Raw genomic sequence first — 17,724 nt, 5'->3', positions numbered from 1 at the left:
CACTAATTAATTTTCTTATGTTGAGCCATCCTTGCATACCTGGGATAAATCCCACTTGGTCATGGTATGTAATTCTTTTAATGTGCTGTTGCATTCAATTTGCAAGTATTTTGTTCAGAACTTTTGTATCTATATTCATTAGAGGGACAGGTCTGTAATTTTTTTATTATAGTATCTTTGTCTGACTTTGGTATTAGGGTGATTTTGGTTTCATAGAATATGTTAGGTACCTTTCCATCCTCTTCAATTTTTTTGAAGAGTTTGAGCAGGATTAATACTAATTCTTTTGTGAATGCTTGGTAGAATTCACATGTGAGGCCATCTGGTCCTGGACTTTTCTTTTGGGGGAGTATCTTGATGACTGATTCATTCTCTTTACTTGTGATTGGTTTGTTGAGATTGTTGATTTATTCTCGAGTCAATGTTGGTTGTTCATGCCTCATGCCTTTCTAGGAAGTTGTCCAATTCATTTACATTGTCTAGTTTATTAGCAGATAGCTGCTCATGGTATCCTCTCATTACTTCCTTTATCTCTGTGGGGTCAGTGGTTATGTCTCCTCTTTCACTTCTGATTTTATTTATTTGCATCTTCTCTCTCACTCTTTTTATTTATTCATTTATTTATTAATCAACATAGTGAAGAGCCCTTCGATTTTATTGATTTTCTCAAAGAACCACATTCTGGTTTTGTCGATTTTCTCAATTGTCTTCATTTTCTCAATTTCATTTATTTCTGCTCGAATCTTTGTTATTTAATTCCTTTTGCTTGCTTTGGGGTTAGTTTGCTGTTCTTTCTCTAGTTCTTCCAAGTGAACAGTCAATTCCTTAATTTTTGCTCTTTCTTCTTTTTTGATATAGGCAGTTAAGGCAATAAATTTCATTCAGCACTGCCTTTGCTGCATTCCATAAATTTTGATATGTTGTGTTTTCATTTTCACTAGCCTCAAGATATTCACTGATTTCTCTTGTAATTTCTTCCTTTATTGATCCTCTGTATAGATATTCTATCCATTAATGAAAGTGGGGAATCGAAGTCTCCAAATATTATGGGAGAGATGTCTATCTCTCCCTTCAGTGTTTTCAGTGTTTACCTCATGTACTTTGGAGCACTCTGGCCTGGTGCATAAATATTAATGATTGTTATGTCTTCTTGTTGAATTGTTCCTTTTATTAATATATGGTGTCCTTCTTTGTCTCTTTTAATTGTTTTACGTTTGAAGTATACTTTGTCAGATATTAGTATAGCTGCTCTCACTCTTTTCTGATTGTTGTTTGCATGAAATGTCTTTTCCAAATTTTCCACTTTAAACCTATTTTTGTCCTTAGGCATAAAGTGACTCTCCTGTAGAGAGTATACAGATGGGCCTTGTTTTTTAATCCATTCTGCCAGTCTTTATCTTTTGACTGGGAAGTTTAATCCATTAGCATTTAGTATTATTATTGTATAGGCAGAACTTTCTTCTATTTTGTCTTTTGCATTTTATATGTCATATCTAATTTTTTCTCGTTTTACTTTTTACCAATAGTCTTCATTTCTATATGCTCTTCTCCAGATCTCTCTCTCCAGCCTTTTTCTATGTGCCTGTAGTGCTCCCTTTAGTATTTCTTGCCCAGCTGGTCTCTTGATCACCAATTCTTTCAGTGATTGTCTGAAAAATATTTTAATCTCCCCCTCATTTTTGAAGGATGATTTTACTGGATATAGAATTCTTGGTTGCAGTTTTTCTTCTTTAGAATCTTAAATATATCATATCACTGCCTTCTCGCCTCCATGGTTTCTGCTGAGAAATCACACACAGTCTTATTGGACTTCCCTTGTATGTGATGGATTTCTTTTCTCTTGGTGCTTTCAAAATTTTCTGTTTCTCTTTGACATATGCCTGCCTATCTGATTAGTAAGTGTCTTAGAGAATATCTATTTGGATTTATTCTATTTGGGGTATGCTGCACTTCTTGGATCTGTAATTTTATGTTTTTTATAAAAGACGAGAAATTTTCAGTGATAATTTCCTCCATTAGTCTTCCTCCTTCTTTTTCCTTCTCTTCTCCTTCTGGGACATCCATAACACATATATTTGTACACTTTATGTTGTCATTCAATTCCCTGAGATCCTGCTTATATTTTTCCATTCTTTTCCTATATTTTCTTTTGTGTGCTGGATTTCAGATGTCCAGTCCTCTAGTTCACTAATCTTTTCTTCTGCCTCTTCAAATCTACTATTATAGGTTTCCATTGTTTTTTTTTCATCTCTTCTATTGTGCCTTTCATTCCCTTAAGTTCTGTGATTTGTTCTTTCAATTTTTTTATTTCTTCTTTTTATTTGCCCAATGTCTTCTTTATATCCTCCCTCAACTCATTGATTTGATTTTTGATAAGATTGTCCATGTCTGTTCAAACATCCTGCATTGGTTGTTTCAACTCCTGTATCTTATTTGAATTGCTGGCTTTTTCCTTTAAGTTGGCCATATCTTTGATTTTCCTAGTATGCTTCATTTTTTGGTGGTGCTAGGCATTTGATTTCCTTAATTAGTTTATTCTGGAGGTTGTTTTCACTCTTTTACCTAGGATTCTTGCAGCACAGCTTTGTTTTCTATCTGTTCTTTAACATTCAGCTCAAATTGTTCTAGACCTCTAGTACAGGTTCTGTTTAATTTTTCAAATTTTTTCCGTTCTCATTTTTCTGTTTCTTGCCCTGCCTATATGGAGACTTTTGTTTTTGAGGAGGGTGTCCTCATACATTATAGACCCCAGTCAGACTTTCTTAGTCCTGACTGGCCCACATCTCAGGAGCAAAGAATCACCAGCATCAGTTTTTCATAGAAACTTCTTTCCTAAGAAGTCTCTAGATTCTGTGCTCTTCCTATTCTTCCCAGCATGTGGCACTTGTCTGCCCATGACTTCCCACCAGTGTAAAGTGATATGCTGTCTTTAATTTGAGCAGACCCTCCCTGCTGGTGGCATGGTTGAAACAGAGGTGAAGTTGTAGGTTGGCATTAATTGCTTCAGCTTTCCAGTCCCTGGGGCCTGAATTCCTTGAAGGAGGGATTATGCTTGAGCTTGGTCCCAAACTTTCTCTTGGGAGGATACACCCTTTAGTGAATTAAGTCCTTTCATTTGACTAGTTAATGTGTCTCTCAGACAAGCTTAATTCCCACCTTACCTGGGGGAACTGGTAGAGCCTGAGAAGCATTCCAGTTCTACCTAATGAGCCTTTTAAGGAGTAGGAAAAAAGCCTTTTTAGAGCAGGACCCCCACTCCTGGGACTTGTCAATCAAGAGTTCAAGTTGGCATGTGGTTCTATGTATCTCCAAGCTCTTTGTGCCCTCTTTTCTTGGACTCCGGCCCTTTTGCAATATTTTCTGCTGTCTAACTCAAAAAGCCTCTGTTGTTGTTATTGATGTTTTCCATCAGTCCTGCCCCCTCTCTGCCAGGGCAATAATACCTGGTACTGTTAGTGCTTATTCCAGGTTTATCTGTACTGGGGACCTATTTTCAGTAGTCAGAATTTGTTGATTAATTACGCAAGTGGAGCTTGGTTGAGATGAGCCCTTGCTGCTAGTAAAGTCTGTTTCCCTCCCCCTTGGGGAGCCAGCCTGCCATGCCTGTGGGGGAGGATGCTGGCTTCCACAGCTTGGGGGATTTACAGTTCTATATGGGGTCTCAACTGATCCACCTGTTCTAGATTGGTGTACACTATGTGTCCAGTCACTGATGTTGCTCCAGCATTTCTGTACTGTTTCTGGCCTTTTACTAGCTGCTCTGGAGGAAAAATTAAATACCTCATCTCACTAAGCCACCATCTTGCCCCACCTAACCTTTGAATTCTTAGCCATATATTAAGAAGCAAAAAGAGGGAGCAGGATTGTGGGTAGATAGCAGAGTAAGTAGCTCCAGGACTCAGTCTTTCCACCATAACAAATATTAAATAGGCAGGAACTGTCTGAAACAACTGTTTTGAAATTCTAGAAGCCAGAGAACACTGTACAGCATCCAGGGAAGAGCAGAAGAAATTCAGAAAGGTGGCAGCATATAAAATTAATGTGCAAAAATCAGTAACATTTCTATAAACAAGCAATGACCTAACTGAGGAGTCAGTTTAAGGAAAAAAAATCATTCAAAATAGCAACTAAAAGAATCAAATACTTAGGAATGAACTTAACTAGGGGCGTAAAGGACTTGCCAGAAAACTATATAACACTGCTAAAAGAAATCAAAGAAAATCTAAATAGGTGAAAAGACATTCCCTGTTCATGAACAGGAACATTAAATATATTAAGATGTCAATTCTACCCAAATTGATCTACAGATTCAATGCAGTACCAATCAAAATTCCAACAACCTACTTTGAAGACTTGGAAAAGCTAGTTACCAAGTTCATCTGGAAGGAAAAGAGACTCCCAGTAGCTAAAAGCATCCTAAAAAAAGAAGAACGAAGTGTGAGGATTAACACTTCCTGACTTTATAACTTTTTATAAAGCTGCAGTGGTCAAAACAGCATGGTACTGGCACAAAAATAGAAATATTGACCAATGGAATCACATCAAGAGTGCAGAAATAGACCACCAAATCTATGATCAACTGATTTTTGTCAAGCTCCCCAAATGCACTGAATTGGCACAAAATAGTCTTTTCAATAAATGGGCATGGGAGAATTTACAAAAGAATGTAAGAGGACCCTTACCGTATACCCTATACAAAATTAACTCAAAATGGATCAAACACCTAAAAATAAGAACTAGCATCATAAAGCATCTAGAAGAAAATGTAGGGAAACATCTTCAAGACATAGTAATAGGAGGTAGCTTCCTAAACTTTACACCCAAAGCACAAGCAACAAAAGAAAAAATAAACGGGAAGTCCTCAAAATCAAGTGCTTCTGCACCTTAAAAGACTTTGTCAAAAAGGTGAAGAGGCAGCCAACTCTGTGGGAGAAAGTATTTGGAAATCACACATCGGATAAAGATTTGATATCTTGCATACATAAAGAAATCATACAACTCAACAAAAGGACAAAAAACCTAATTATAAAACAGGATAAAGATATGAACAGGCATTTTTCAGAAGAGCAAATACAGATCGCTCAAAAACATATGAAGAGATGCTCATTTTCATTAGCTATAAGGTAAATGCAGATCAAAACTACAATGTGATACCACCTCACACTAAGAATTGCTGCTATTAAACAAATAAGAAACTATAAACATTGGCGAGGATGTGGAGATATTGGGACACTTATCCACTGCTGGTGGGAATGTTTAATGGTACAGCTGCTATGGAAGACAGTTTGGCAGTTCTTTGGGAAACTAAATATTGAGTTGCCATATGACCCAGCAATAGCACTACTTGGTATATACCCAGAAGAGCTGAAAGCAGTGACACAAACAGACATTTGCACACCAATGTTCACAGCAGCATTATTCACAATCACCAAAAGATGGAAACAAACCAAATGCCCATCAGCAGATGAGTGAATTAACAAAATGTGATATATACATACAATGGAATATTATGCAACAGTAAGATGAAATGACATCCTGAAGCACATGACAAGTAGATGAGCCTTGAGCACATAATGCTGCATGAAATAAGCCAGACACAAAAGGATAGATACTGTACAACTCCTCTTTTATGACCAAGGTAAAGGTAAAATCAGGTTTATAATATAGAATATAGGGGACTTAGAGATACATAGAAGCTAGAGATGGGTGAAAGGTTAACTTATGAGGCTGAACTCAAATGTAAAGGAATAGATAGAAGGTGGTTCTCTAGTGGGTAAATTGTTCTTTCTGCACTGTGCCTACCAGTACTCATCCCCCACTCTCACCACAGGCCTCCATAGGGTCTAGTCCTGGCTAGCTCGCTAGTAAACAGAAAGAGACAAAAAAATTTTTTTCCCCAAAAACAGGGGTGGGCATAGCCAATCACTGATCACAGTTTCTGATGAGCAACTTTGGACCCTGAGGGTGGTCATTGTTTTAAACTACCCAGATAAGGGTGATGGCAGACACTGTTTCAACTTTCCCCAGACAGGAGTGGTGGCAAAGGAGATTTAAAGATGCTGTGTTTCCAAGGACAGTTAGCTGAAGGGCTGCATTTGCTGGGCAGGCCAGGAAAACTCAGCTTTGGGGAGCCATCAGAAAAGCTCTTGGGCACCCTTTCTAATCTCCTCCACAGGGCACTTTGGAGCCAGTCTGCACCCACTTCATAGGTCCCTGGCCCCTGTTTTGGCTGGGAGAGACTGACTTGGGAAAATCCTCTCCAAGTGACCTTCCTGCCAAAATTTGCCCTCCAGGCAAAAGGAGCTTGAGACAACAAAAGGAGTGTAAAAAAACTACAGCGGTGCACAGTCTGTGACAAAGGCCTGCCAGCTTCAAATACCCAGGAGAAGGAAGTCTGTCTCCTGGGAAACAGAGTGGACAGCCAAACTCTAATAAACAAGGGAACTCCCAAACAACAAACAAGCAAAAGCCCAGGACAAGACAGAGGCCAAGAAAGACAGGGAGTACCCTGCACAACCCAATCACCTTGGGCAGATATTCCTGATAGGAGGGCTAAAACTCAAGAAAATCTCTATCTTACCACAAGATGGTTACAAAATCAAGAAACAGACATCCCAGGAAGTAAATTCCAGAGTTAACATTTTCAATATTAAAATGTATAGTATAAATAAAAAGAGGAAAAGAAAAACAAAGAAACATGAAATGATGATCCAAACAAAGGAAGAGGATAAAAATACAGAAAACACTAGAAAAAAAAAAAAGACAAGAACGTGGACATACTGAATAAAGCGTTTAAAAAGGTGATCTTAAAAATACTCAAGGAGAGGGGCCAAGATGGCGGCTTAGCAATGTGCACGTTTTAGTTCGTCCTCCAGAACAACTACTAAATAACCAGAAACAGTACAGAACAGCTCCTGGAGCCACGATAGTGACCGGACACACAGCATACCCAGTCTGGACTAGCTGGACTGGCTGCGAGTCTCTGGAGCCGTGAGTTCCCCAAGCTGTGGCGGCTGGCACCCGGCACCCCTCCCCCACAGGCGGTTTCCCAGAGGGAAACAAAAGACACTCTAACAGTAGCAGGGACTGAGTCCAACCAAACACCAATTGTGGCATTAATAAATAAATTCTGACTACTAAAAATAGGCCCCCAGCTCAGGAGAAATTGGTCGAGGCAGAGGTCGCTTATTGGGCTAACCGAAAAAGAGGGACAAAATGGAAGTTTTTGTGGCTGTTTCTACGGAGGCTTGGCTGCCTCTAGATTCAGCAGTGGGATTAGTCAGGCTGCAATTGCCCCAGGCATAGCCAGAAACAGACTGCTTTCAGGGCTGTCTCCCACCTGTTCCCCAGGGGAGGGGTGAAGCCCAATTTAGGTGGAATTCCTCTCTCAAGGAATTCAGACCCCAGGGCTTGGCAAGTTGAAGCCATTAAAACCAGCCTACAAACTCTCCTCTGTCTCCACCACGCCCCCAGTAGGGAGAGCTTTCCAAAGTTAAAGGAGCCACAACATCTTTTGCTGGTGGGACCCGCAGGCAGACAGGCGCCACATACTGGGCAGGATAAGAAAAACAGGGCCCAGAGACTTCACAGGAAAGTCTTTCAACCTGCTGGGTCTCACCCTCAGGGAAAACTGATGCAGGTGACTCCTTCCCCCTAATAGGAGGTCAGTTTAGTCCGGGAAAACCCGGCTGGAGTCTGTAATACCTATGTAGACCCTCCTAAGGGTGGGAAGGGAAAAGGCACCTTATAAGCAGGACAAGAAACAAGAAAACAAGAACTGAAAAATTACACTCTGTTAAACAAAACTTAAGCTAGAGGCCCAGAAAAAGCTGAACTGAAGGTCAAAAATACTCAAGGAGATAAAGGAAAATACAGATAAAGAACTAAAGACATCAGGAATAGAATAATGAGCAATATGATAGTCTTAGTAAAGAGAACTTTAAAAAGGAACCAAACAGAACTACTAGAGTTGAAGACCACAATAACCAAAATAAAAAATGTCCAGGAGTGTTTCAAGAGCAGATTGGAGTTGGCAGAAGAAAGAATCAGTGAACTTAAAGACAACATACTTGAAATGAGTGAGGCTGAGGAGCAGAAAGAAAAAAATATTAAAAGCAAAAATATCCTACCCCTTTGCAACACTATCAAACATACTAATACATGCATTATGGTAGTCCCAGAAGAAAGAGGGAAAGGAGCAGAAGCAATATTCAAAGAAATAATGCTAGAAAGCTTCCCAAATTTAGCCAAAGATGTGAGCATGCACATCCAAGAAGCCCAGAGAATACTAAACAGAGTAAATATGAAGAAAATACATCCTGTCTTATATTGGCAATGTGTTACATCCCAAATAGACTGAATGCCGATTTCTTACCAGAGACCATGGAGGCAAGAAGGCAATGGGTTGAAATACTTAAAGTGCTGAAAGAAAACAACTGCCAGGTAAGAATTTTATATCTAGCAAATTTTCTTTCAAAAATGAGGGAGAGATTAAGACATTCTCAGATAAGCAAAAACTGACAGAGTTCATTACCATTAGACCTACCCTACAAGAATGTTAAAGAAAGCTCTTCAGACTGAAAAAAAAAAAGGATATTAGACAGTGGTTCAAAGTGGCATAAAGAAATAAACAACTGCAGTAAAGACAAGCATTGGGTATTTATAAATACCAGTAATAGTGTAGTTTATTGCTTGGTATATAATGCCACTTCTTACTTCCTACAGGAGCTAAAATGCAAATGCATAAAAATGAATAACAAATCTATATTTTTGGACATACAATGTACAAGGATGTAAGTGGTAATGAGTACCCAAAAAATGGTGATGGGACAGAGGAGTATACAAAAATGCAGGTGTATGTTATTGAATAAAGTTCGTATCAAACCTAAATATGATTGTCATATATTAAGGATGTCAGATTTTAACCCCATAGTAACCATAAGAAAAATAGGTGAGAAATATAACCAGATAGAAATGAGAAGGCACTTGATATGGTACAATGCAAAAAATCTAATAAATATAAAAGTAGGCATTAACAGAAGTAAGGAGCCAAAATGATATAAGACTTTAAAAGGCTATATAGAAAAATGTCAGAGAAAGTCCCATGCTTTCTTTAAACGTAAATAGTTTAAGCTCTCCCATAAAAAGGCAGAGATTGGCAGAATGGATTAAAATAAAAAAGCATGACCCTACTATATTCTGTCTGGAAGAGACTCATCTTAAATCCAAAGATAAAAATAGGTTGAGAAAAAATATACCATGCAAGTAGTAACCAAAAGCGAGCTGGAGTGGCTATACTAATAACAGATAAAATAGACTTCAAGTCAAAAACAGTTTATGAAAGGCAAAGATGATCATTATATACTAAAAATTCAACAAGAAGATGTAACAATTATAAATATATACGCACATAAGAGCAGAGCCCCAAAATATATGAAATAAATACTGACAGAATTGAAGGGAGAAATTGATAGTTTTACATTAATAGCTGGAGATTTTAACAAACTACTCTCAAAAACGGCTAGAACATCTAGTCAGAAGATCTATAAGGAAGTTCAGGACTTGAATGACATACTAAACCAACTAAATCTAACAATCATATTTAAAACACTATACCCAAGGAAAACAGTAAACCAACTAGATTTAACAGACATTTATAAAACACTGTACCCTACGAAAACAGACTATAGATGCTTCTTGGGTGTATATGGATTATTCTCCAAGATAGACCATATATTGGATCAAAAACAAATCTTAATAAATCCAAAAATATTGAATTATACAATATATATTCTCCAACCAACAGAATGAAGCTAGAAATTAAAAACAGAGAAAGAAATAGAAAATTCAAAAATATGTAAAAGATAATCTTAAAACCTCAATGGGTTAAAGAGGAAATGAAAAGCAAAATTATGAAATATATTGAGGTAAATGAAAATACAAAATACAAAAAATTATGGGATGCAATGAAGGCAATGCTGAAAAGGAAATTGGTGGCTCTAAACACTTACATTAAAATAGAAGAAAGATTCAAATCAGAGACCTAACCTCAAAACCAAAAGAACTAGAAAAAGAAGAGCAAACTAAACCCAAAGTGAGCAGAAGAATGGACATAACAATGATCATGGCAGTTAAACAAAAAATATAGAGAGAATCAACAAAACCAAATTAAGTTCTTTTGAAAGGATCAATAGATTCAACAAACCCACACTGACAAAGAAACCTTTAACTACACTACAGAAAGTATGCAAACAATGAAAATAAGAAACAAAAATGGGGACATTACTACTGACCCTGCTGAAATAAAAACAACTATAAGAGGATACTATGAATAACTGCATGCCAATAAATTAGATAACCTAAGTGAAATGGAGAAATTCTTAGAAACATTCAAACTACCTACATTGACTCAAGAAGAAATAGAAGATCTCAACAAACCAACTATTAGTAAAGAGATTGAGTCAGTACTCAAAAACCTTCCAACAAAGAAAAACCAAGGACCAGATGGCTTCATAGAGGAATTCTACAAAACATTCCAAGAAGACTTAACTCCAATTATGCTCAAACTCTTCCAAAAAATGTAGAGGAGGGAACACTCCCTAATTCATTCTATGAGGCCCACATCACCCTCATACAAAAGCCAAGTAAAAGAAGAAAGAAAACTGCAGGCCACTGTCTCTTATGAATATAGATGCAAAAATCCCCTACAAAATACTAGCAAACTGTATCCAACAGCATATTAAAAGAATTATACAGCATGATCAAGAGGGATTTATCCCTGCTATGCAGGGTTGGTTCAATATAAGAAAATCAACTAATGTAATACACCACATTAAGAGAATGAAGGGAAAGAAAAACATATAATCATCTCAAGTGATGCAGAAAAGGCATTTGACAAAATCCAGCAAACTTTCATGATAAAAACACTGAGAACACAAGGAATAAAAGGAAACTTCCTCAACATGATAAAGGGTGCATACAAAAACCCAAAGCTAACATCTTCCTTCACGGTAAAAGACCAAAAGCCTTTCCTCTAAGATCAAGAAGAAGACAAGGATGCCTACTGTCACAACTTACCAGAACAATTAGGCAAGAAATAGGTATCCAGATTGGAAAGGAAGAATTAAAACTTAACCTACTTGCAAATTATATGTTACTATATTCAGAAAATCCTGAAAATTCACAACAAAACTCCTAGAGCTAATAAATTAATACAGTAATAGTGGAGTACAAGATAAACACCAAAAAAAACAGTAGTGTTTCTAAACAGAAGCAATGAACAATCAGAAAAAGAAATCAAGAGAAAAATTCCATTCACAATAGCAACTAACAGAATCAAATATCTAGGAATAAATCTAACCAAGGATGTAAAGGACTTGTACACAGAAAACTATAAAATAATTGCTAAAGGAAATAAAAAAAGATCTAAATAAATGGAAAGACATTTTGTATTCATGAATTAGAAGACTAAATATCATTAAGATGTCAATACTACCCAAAGCAATTTATAGATTCAATGCAATCCTAATCAAAATTCCAAAAACCTTCCAGAAATGGAAAAGCTGATCATCAAATTAATATGGAAGGAAAGGGGGCTCTGAATAGCTAAAACTATCTTCACAAAAAAGAATGAAGTTGTTGGACTCACACATCCTGATCTGAAAACTTATAACAAAGCCACAATAATCAAATCAGCACAGTACTGGCACAAGAACAAATAAAAAATCAACCCTCACATTTATGGCCAACTGGGTTTTGGCAAAGTGACAAAGACCACTCAATTGGAAAAGAATAATCTCTTCAATAAAGAGTGCTGGGAAAACTGGATCTCCATTTGTTAAAAAAAAAAAAAAAAAGGACCCCTGCCTCACACAATATACAAAAACCAACTCGAAATGGATCAAAGACCTAAACATAAAAACTAGAACTATCAAACTCCTAGAAGAAAGCATAGGGAAGTATCTTCAGGACTTTGTGTTAAGCAATGGCTTCTTAAACTTTACACCCAAAGCACAAGCAACAAAAGAAAAAATAGATAAATAAAGCCTCATCAAACTTTAAAACTTCTGCATTTTTTTAACTTTTTTATTTTTAATTATCATGTGTTTTAATTATAATGAAATGACAACCTATACAATGGGAGAAAATATTTGGAAACTACATATCCTACAAAGGTTTACTATTCAGAATGTATCAAGAAATCCTTCAACCTAATAAAAAAAAGCCAATTTAATGGGCATAAGACTTGAATAGACATCTCTCCAAAGAAGATATTCAAAGTCCAGAAAGCACTTGAAAAGATGCTGAACATCATTAGTCATCAAGGAAGTGTACATCAAAACCACAATGAGATACCATTTCACATCCATTTGAATGGCTGCTATTTTTTAAAAATGGAAAATAGCAAGTGTCAAAGAAGATGTGGAGAAATAGGAATACTCACATATTACTGCTGATGGCAATGTAAAATGGTGCAGCCACTGTGGAAGACTGGCAGTTCCTCAGAAAGCTAAGTATAAAATTACCATATGACCTGGCAATCCCACTACTAGATATATACCCAAAAGACTGGAACATATCCCAATGTTCATAGAGGTATGGTGCACAATTGCTAAAAGATGGAAGAATATAACATGTGGTATATATATACAATGGATTATTGTTGAACAGTTAAAAGGAATGAAGTCTTAATACAGGCAACAAACTGGATGAACCTTGAAGACCTCATGTTGGGCAAAATAAGCCAGACACAAAAGGACAAATATCATACGATTTCACTGATTTGAAAGAATTTGAATAAGCAAACTCATAGTGTTGGCATCTAGAATACAAGTTACCAGGGAATGTGGTGGGAAGAGAGAATGGGAAGTCAAGGTTTAAAATGCACAGGGTTCCTATTTGGAGTGATGGAAATGTTTTGGTAATGGATGGTGATGATAGCATAACATTGTGAATGCAATTAACATCACTGAAACATATATCTGAATAGGATTAAAGGGGGAAATTAAAATATTAGAGTATATATGGTAACAGAATAAAAATTTTTCTAAAAATTCATGGAACTACAATAAACAAATAGTAAACCCTAAATTAAACCATGGACTCTAATTAACAGTACAATTATAAAATATATACCATCATCTATTGTAACAAACGTTCCATACTCATACAAGGTGCAGTAGAGGTGGGGATATGTAGGAACCCATATTTTATGCATGATTTTCTGTAAACCCACAACTTCTGTGATAAAGAAACAATAATTTTTAAAAAAAGCAAAAAGAAGAAAAACTCATTGGGCACCACTGCAACTACCTATTGCACAAAGACAAGAATTAAATATTTATCTTGACTTTTCAATAAGAACTATTCTTCAGTGTAATCAGATAATCTTAGTTAATAAGGGAAAGTTATTCTTTTAAGAAGAATTCCAGATAATAAGCTTCAAAAATAGAAAATCAACACTTTGCAACCCCTAATGAAATAATATGTTCAAGCAATGACCGTTAATAGCCGATGAGGACCTTTAGGAGGTCCTCACTTTTTGCTTCACTACCAAAGCAAAAAGTCAATCTGAGCTCCACTGGAAGTGGGACAGGCAGACATATGGTACTTCCTGCTGGGGTGCAGTATAAACTACACAACCTACTTACGAAGTATTCTGGTCAAAATTTTTATTTAAATCTAATCTAGCCTTTAGCATCAATTTCTATTTATAGGAACCATGAGAAAGGGAAGAAATTAGTTCAATGATGCACAAAAAAAGCAAACAAAAATTCAGAATGGGGAATTTCTGTAAGACAACTGGTCTAGTTTCTTTGACAAATCTATAACATGAAAATAATGGGTGGGCGGGTGGTTGGGAAGTTGCTCTGGATTAAAAAGCATTGAAGAGAAACACAACCTTGTTTGAATCCTGATTTTATCAAGTCAACTACAAAAGAGACATTTGGGAAGCACCCACGGAGATGTGGACTATGGAGCTGCTGGGCGATATGGACATAGACACACACAAACACACATCTGGGAATCATTGCTAGTACAGCTAGAAGAAATCATGGCATTATGGCTATGTAAAAAATGGTATTTTAAGTGATGCATACTGAATAATGTAGGCATAAAATGACATGAAATCTGGGGTTTGCTTTAAAATAATTTGGGAGAAGCTAGAGGGAAAGAGAGTGGAGAGAAGGAGGAGTTTACAGACTAACACAAATGTAGCAAAATCTTAATAAACATTAAGTCTGGGCAATGAATACATGGAGAGTCATTGCACTAGTCTTTCTACTTTGGTAAATGTTTTAAAATTCAAAAATGTTTGAAAAAAGAAATTGAAAAAAAAAAAACAAAACAAATAAAATAGGATCCCCTATCCCCAGGCACACCCAATATGCATAAACTGATTAGCAATCTTTCCCTCCTTCTTTTAGTCATTTGGGCAAACCAAACACAGTTAATAGGCCCAGAGTCAAAGCCCATCCTTGGGTTTAGTAATTGAAATCATGTATCCTCACTCAATCACAGACATGAGTTTTGACGGTGAACCACCTAATTATCTGCATCAGTTTAAGACAACTGCATGCGTATCACTAACACTTTACTCATTTGTTTTCCTTATATTACAATACGATTTGAGCTAACTCATAATAATATTTACGATTTTATGAGTTTCTGCCATAAACAGGCACTGATTAAGGAGGTTTGCAATATATTGTCTCTAATATCTCAAAAACTTTACTTTACCAATAAGCAAGCAAGCAAGTACCTAAAGCTATAATAGCTAATAAGTAGCAGAGCTGAAATTCACATCCAGTCTTTCTAACCCCATATCCTGACACCTTTGCAGATCTGTATAGCCATTCTGGACAGCAATTCATTTTATGGTCTAATTAAGCAATCAGAGACACCATGATCCAGTAATCCTGCTCCTGGATTCATATACCAAAGAAATTCTTACATTGGTTGATAGATGCACTCAAAAAGATGTCCAATACTGATTTGTTTGGGGTAGTGAGGCATTGGAAGCAATATGAGTATCCATCACTTGAGAAATCAATAAGTAAAGTATAGTAAATGTATGCGATGGCATATGACAGTATTAAGCAGCACACACACACACACAAAAAAAAACATGAGAAAAGACTTGTATGAACCAATGATGATAAGGTGACATGAAGTTGTATGATTAACTCAACTTTCTCCTCTTGAAGCCAAGAAAGAAAAGGAAAAAATACATGCACACAAATAAAAATTCCCACACTGCTTTCATGACCCTGGGCTGCTGAGTCTTACTCTTCTTTATATTCAGCTCCTCACATCCCTACCTAAAACCACACCACTTGCATGGACATTCACACTTAAGAAATATTGGCTAAATGGAGTGCAATGGTTTGCTTCTGGTAAAAATTGAATGGTGTGACTTCTGAGAGCTGCTATTACACTTACTTGGGCAATTCCTGCAATGAACGCATTAAAGCAAGTTGACAGGCGCATTTTTTGGGGTGCAATCATGAAGCAACCTTCCTGTTGGTCATAGCCAAGTAAGACGTACAGGTGCCGCTTGACCGTGTTAAAGGCCTTAGCACTGCTGATGTCTGACTCTGCACTGCTCTCATCCTTGGCCATGAACTTCATGAGCACTGTAATCAGCTGGTGAACTGTCTGGTGGTCGATCCCAGCATCCTCTGGGAGTAAATCCTTGATGGTGTTGTCATTCTCAGGAGACTGTTGTCCTGTCGGTACAAGAAAACGTCGTCAGTGGGTGACTCCCCCCACAGGTAAGTTTACCCTGAAATCTCACTTAGATATTGATAAAGCAGCACTCCTTCTGCTCCCACTAAATATTTAAAGTTTCTGTTCTAGATAAGAAACTTAGACACAATTTGACTTACTCAACAAAGTGTTTAAGTTATCATCTCAATGCAGTTGAGTTACGTTATGTTCATAAGTTATGTTCATATGTTAAGTCATATTCATAAGCCAGCTGGTACAAAAAATGTTTTTGTTTCCAAATGCTAAGAAAGTTATATTAGCAGTGTGTACTCTGAAAGATACAGTCAAAATTAGAAATAGCAATCATAAGCACTGCTGTATGTAATGATAAACAACAAGGGAAAGGAGGACAGAAAGAAAGAAGCATGAACATTTAAAAACAAAGAAAATATCACATGAAGGTGAGCTGAAAGTTCACATGGAAAGAAAAAAAAATACCTTAGAACTTGGCTTCTCCTTAATATAATAAATAATTATATCTAAGCAGCTCTCTGACATTGATTTTCTCTGCTATTTCTTCAAAGTCAGAAATTATACCCAACCTCCCTGTGTTTTTCAGCCTTTTCTGATCTGGTTTGGGTTTAGGGCTTTAGGTGAAGAAAGAGGAATATTTGCTCTTCTATATTTATGCTCGGGGCTTATTCAAAATAGACCCTTTGCATTCTTTCGACAAACAACTTCAGAACTTCTAAAGTGACTATTATAATTATAATATAGTTATAATTATGGCACAAAAGATGAGACAAAGAGCTAGGCACTAGTTTCTATCCATTAACTCCTCAATTAATCTGGCAAAATCTCAATCTTCCAGGACACCACCAAGAGAAGTTAAGAAATAAGAAACATTATTGCAAACTGGGGCAATTAGCTGTCTCAAACCCATACATTTTTCTCTGGAGCAGCGGCATGAAGGTAATCTCAAATTCAGAATTTACGAGTTTAGGAATGCATGTAGAGTAATGAATTTAGCTATCTAGTGTCCATAGATGATCAGAAGGAAGTAAGTCTGTTCAAAAGTGATATACTAAGATGGAATGGCTGACAATAAGTGAAGAGGCAGCAGACTCAATTTAGTCTAAGCGTCTCTAATATAGGGGAAACCATCTGATACACTTCGTAAGACCCTGGGACATTAATAACATTTTCTGTCTCTTAGAGCCTGTTCATGAAGGAATAAATATGTGATGTAGTTTAGACAATGTTTTACCAAAAGTTGTTAAACTTAATGATTTGTTTATCACAGTGTTTCACACACAGAGAGTAAGAAATAAATTGTTAATGTTATCATTATTATTATTAGTCACTCATTAGTCACCAGAAAAAAATCAACTTATGTAGAATACCCCATTTCACCAAGATGCCAGAAATGTGAAGCATCACTATATAACTAAATGTTTGGGGAAAACAGAAAAAGCTCAGAGAATTATCTTCTCTGCATTGAAAAACAGTTAATCTTGATTTTTTTCTTCCAGAGTTTAACTTTATAGCTAGAAGGAAGCTTATGTTTCAAAGAAGTTTGGATCAAGAATGGTACAAGTGAGGGAATTTAGGTTCCCTTCAGAATCCAATGCTACTGTAGCAGCAAGAGGCAGTTGTTACTATGTAGCTTTGTTTTTTAATTTGTCTTAGCCATAGGGGCAAGGTTTAAGAGAACACATAAAATTCAATCCTGCTCTGCTTCCTCCAAGTCCTACAGGCTTGACTTCAAAGTACCAAAGTTAAAACTGAAACTGGGGAGGGTTTGAGATGGAGTAGGACCTTTGTTTAATAGCACCAAGAATCTAGGGACCTAAATACAGAAGGGAGTTCTAGACAAGTACCAACTAGGAGGCCAGTCCCCCATTTCATTCCATCCAAGCTCAGGCTTAGAAAATAAATCATCAGACTTAAACTGAAATGTTTCAAGACTATTCCATTACAATTAGTTGAGTAACCTCAACTTTTCCCATCAAACTA

The 17,724-nt window shown here is 36.6% G+C and overlaps 1 protein-coding gene across 1 annotated transcript in view; it reads right to left on the bottom strand.

Moving 5' to 3' along the window:
- The window catches only part of UNC79 (unc-79 subunit of NALCN channel complex), a 244,941-nt gene that overhangs the window by 114,243 nt on the left and 112,974 nt on the right, over positions 1 to 17,724 (bottom strand). The window contains exon 27 of the mRNA XM_077123417.1: positions 15,442 to 15,728. Coding sequence (XP_076979532.1) covers positions 15,442 to 15,728 — 287 coding nt within the window. The remainder of the gene's footprint in view (positions 1 to 15,441; positions 15,729 to 17,724) is intronic.

Source organism: Tamandua tetradactyla, chromosome 12 (genome assembly GCF_023851605.1).
Source record: "Tamandua tetradactyla isolate mTamTet1 chromosome 12, mTamTet1.pri, whole genome shotgun sequence".
Classification (NCBI taxonomy): Eukaryota; Metazoa; Chordata; class Mammalia; order Pilosa; family Myrmecophagidae; genus Tamandua; species Tamandua tetradactyla.
This window is presented reverse-complemented; position numbering and strand designations above follow the sequence as displayed.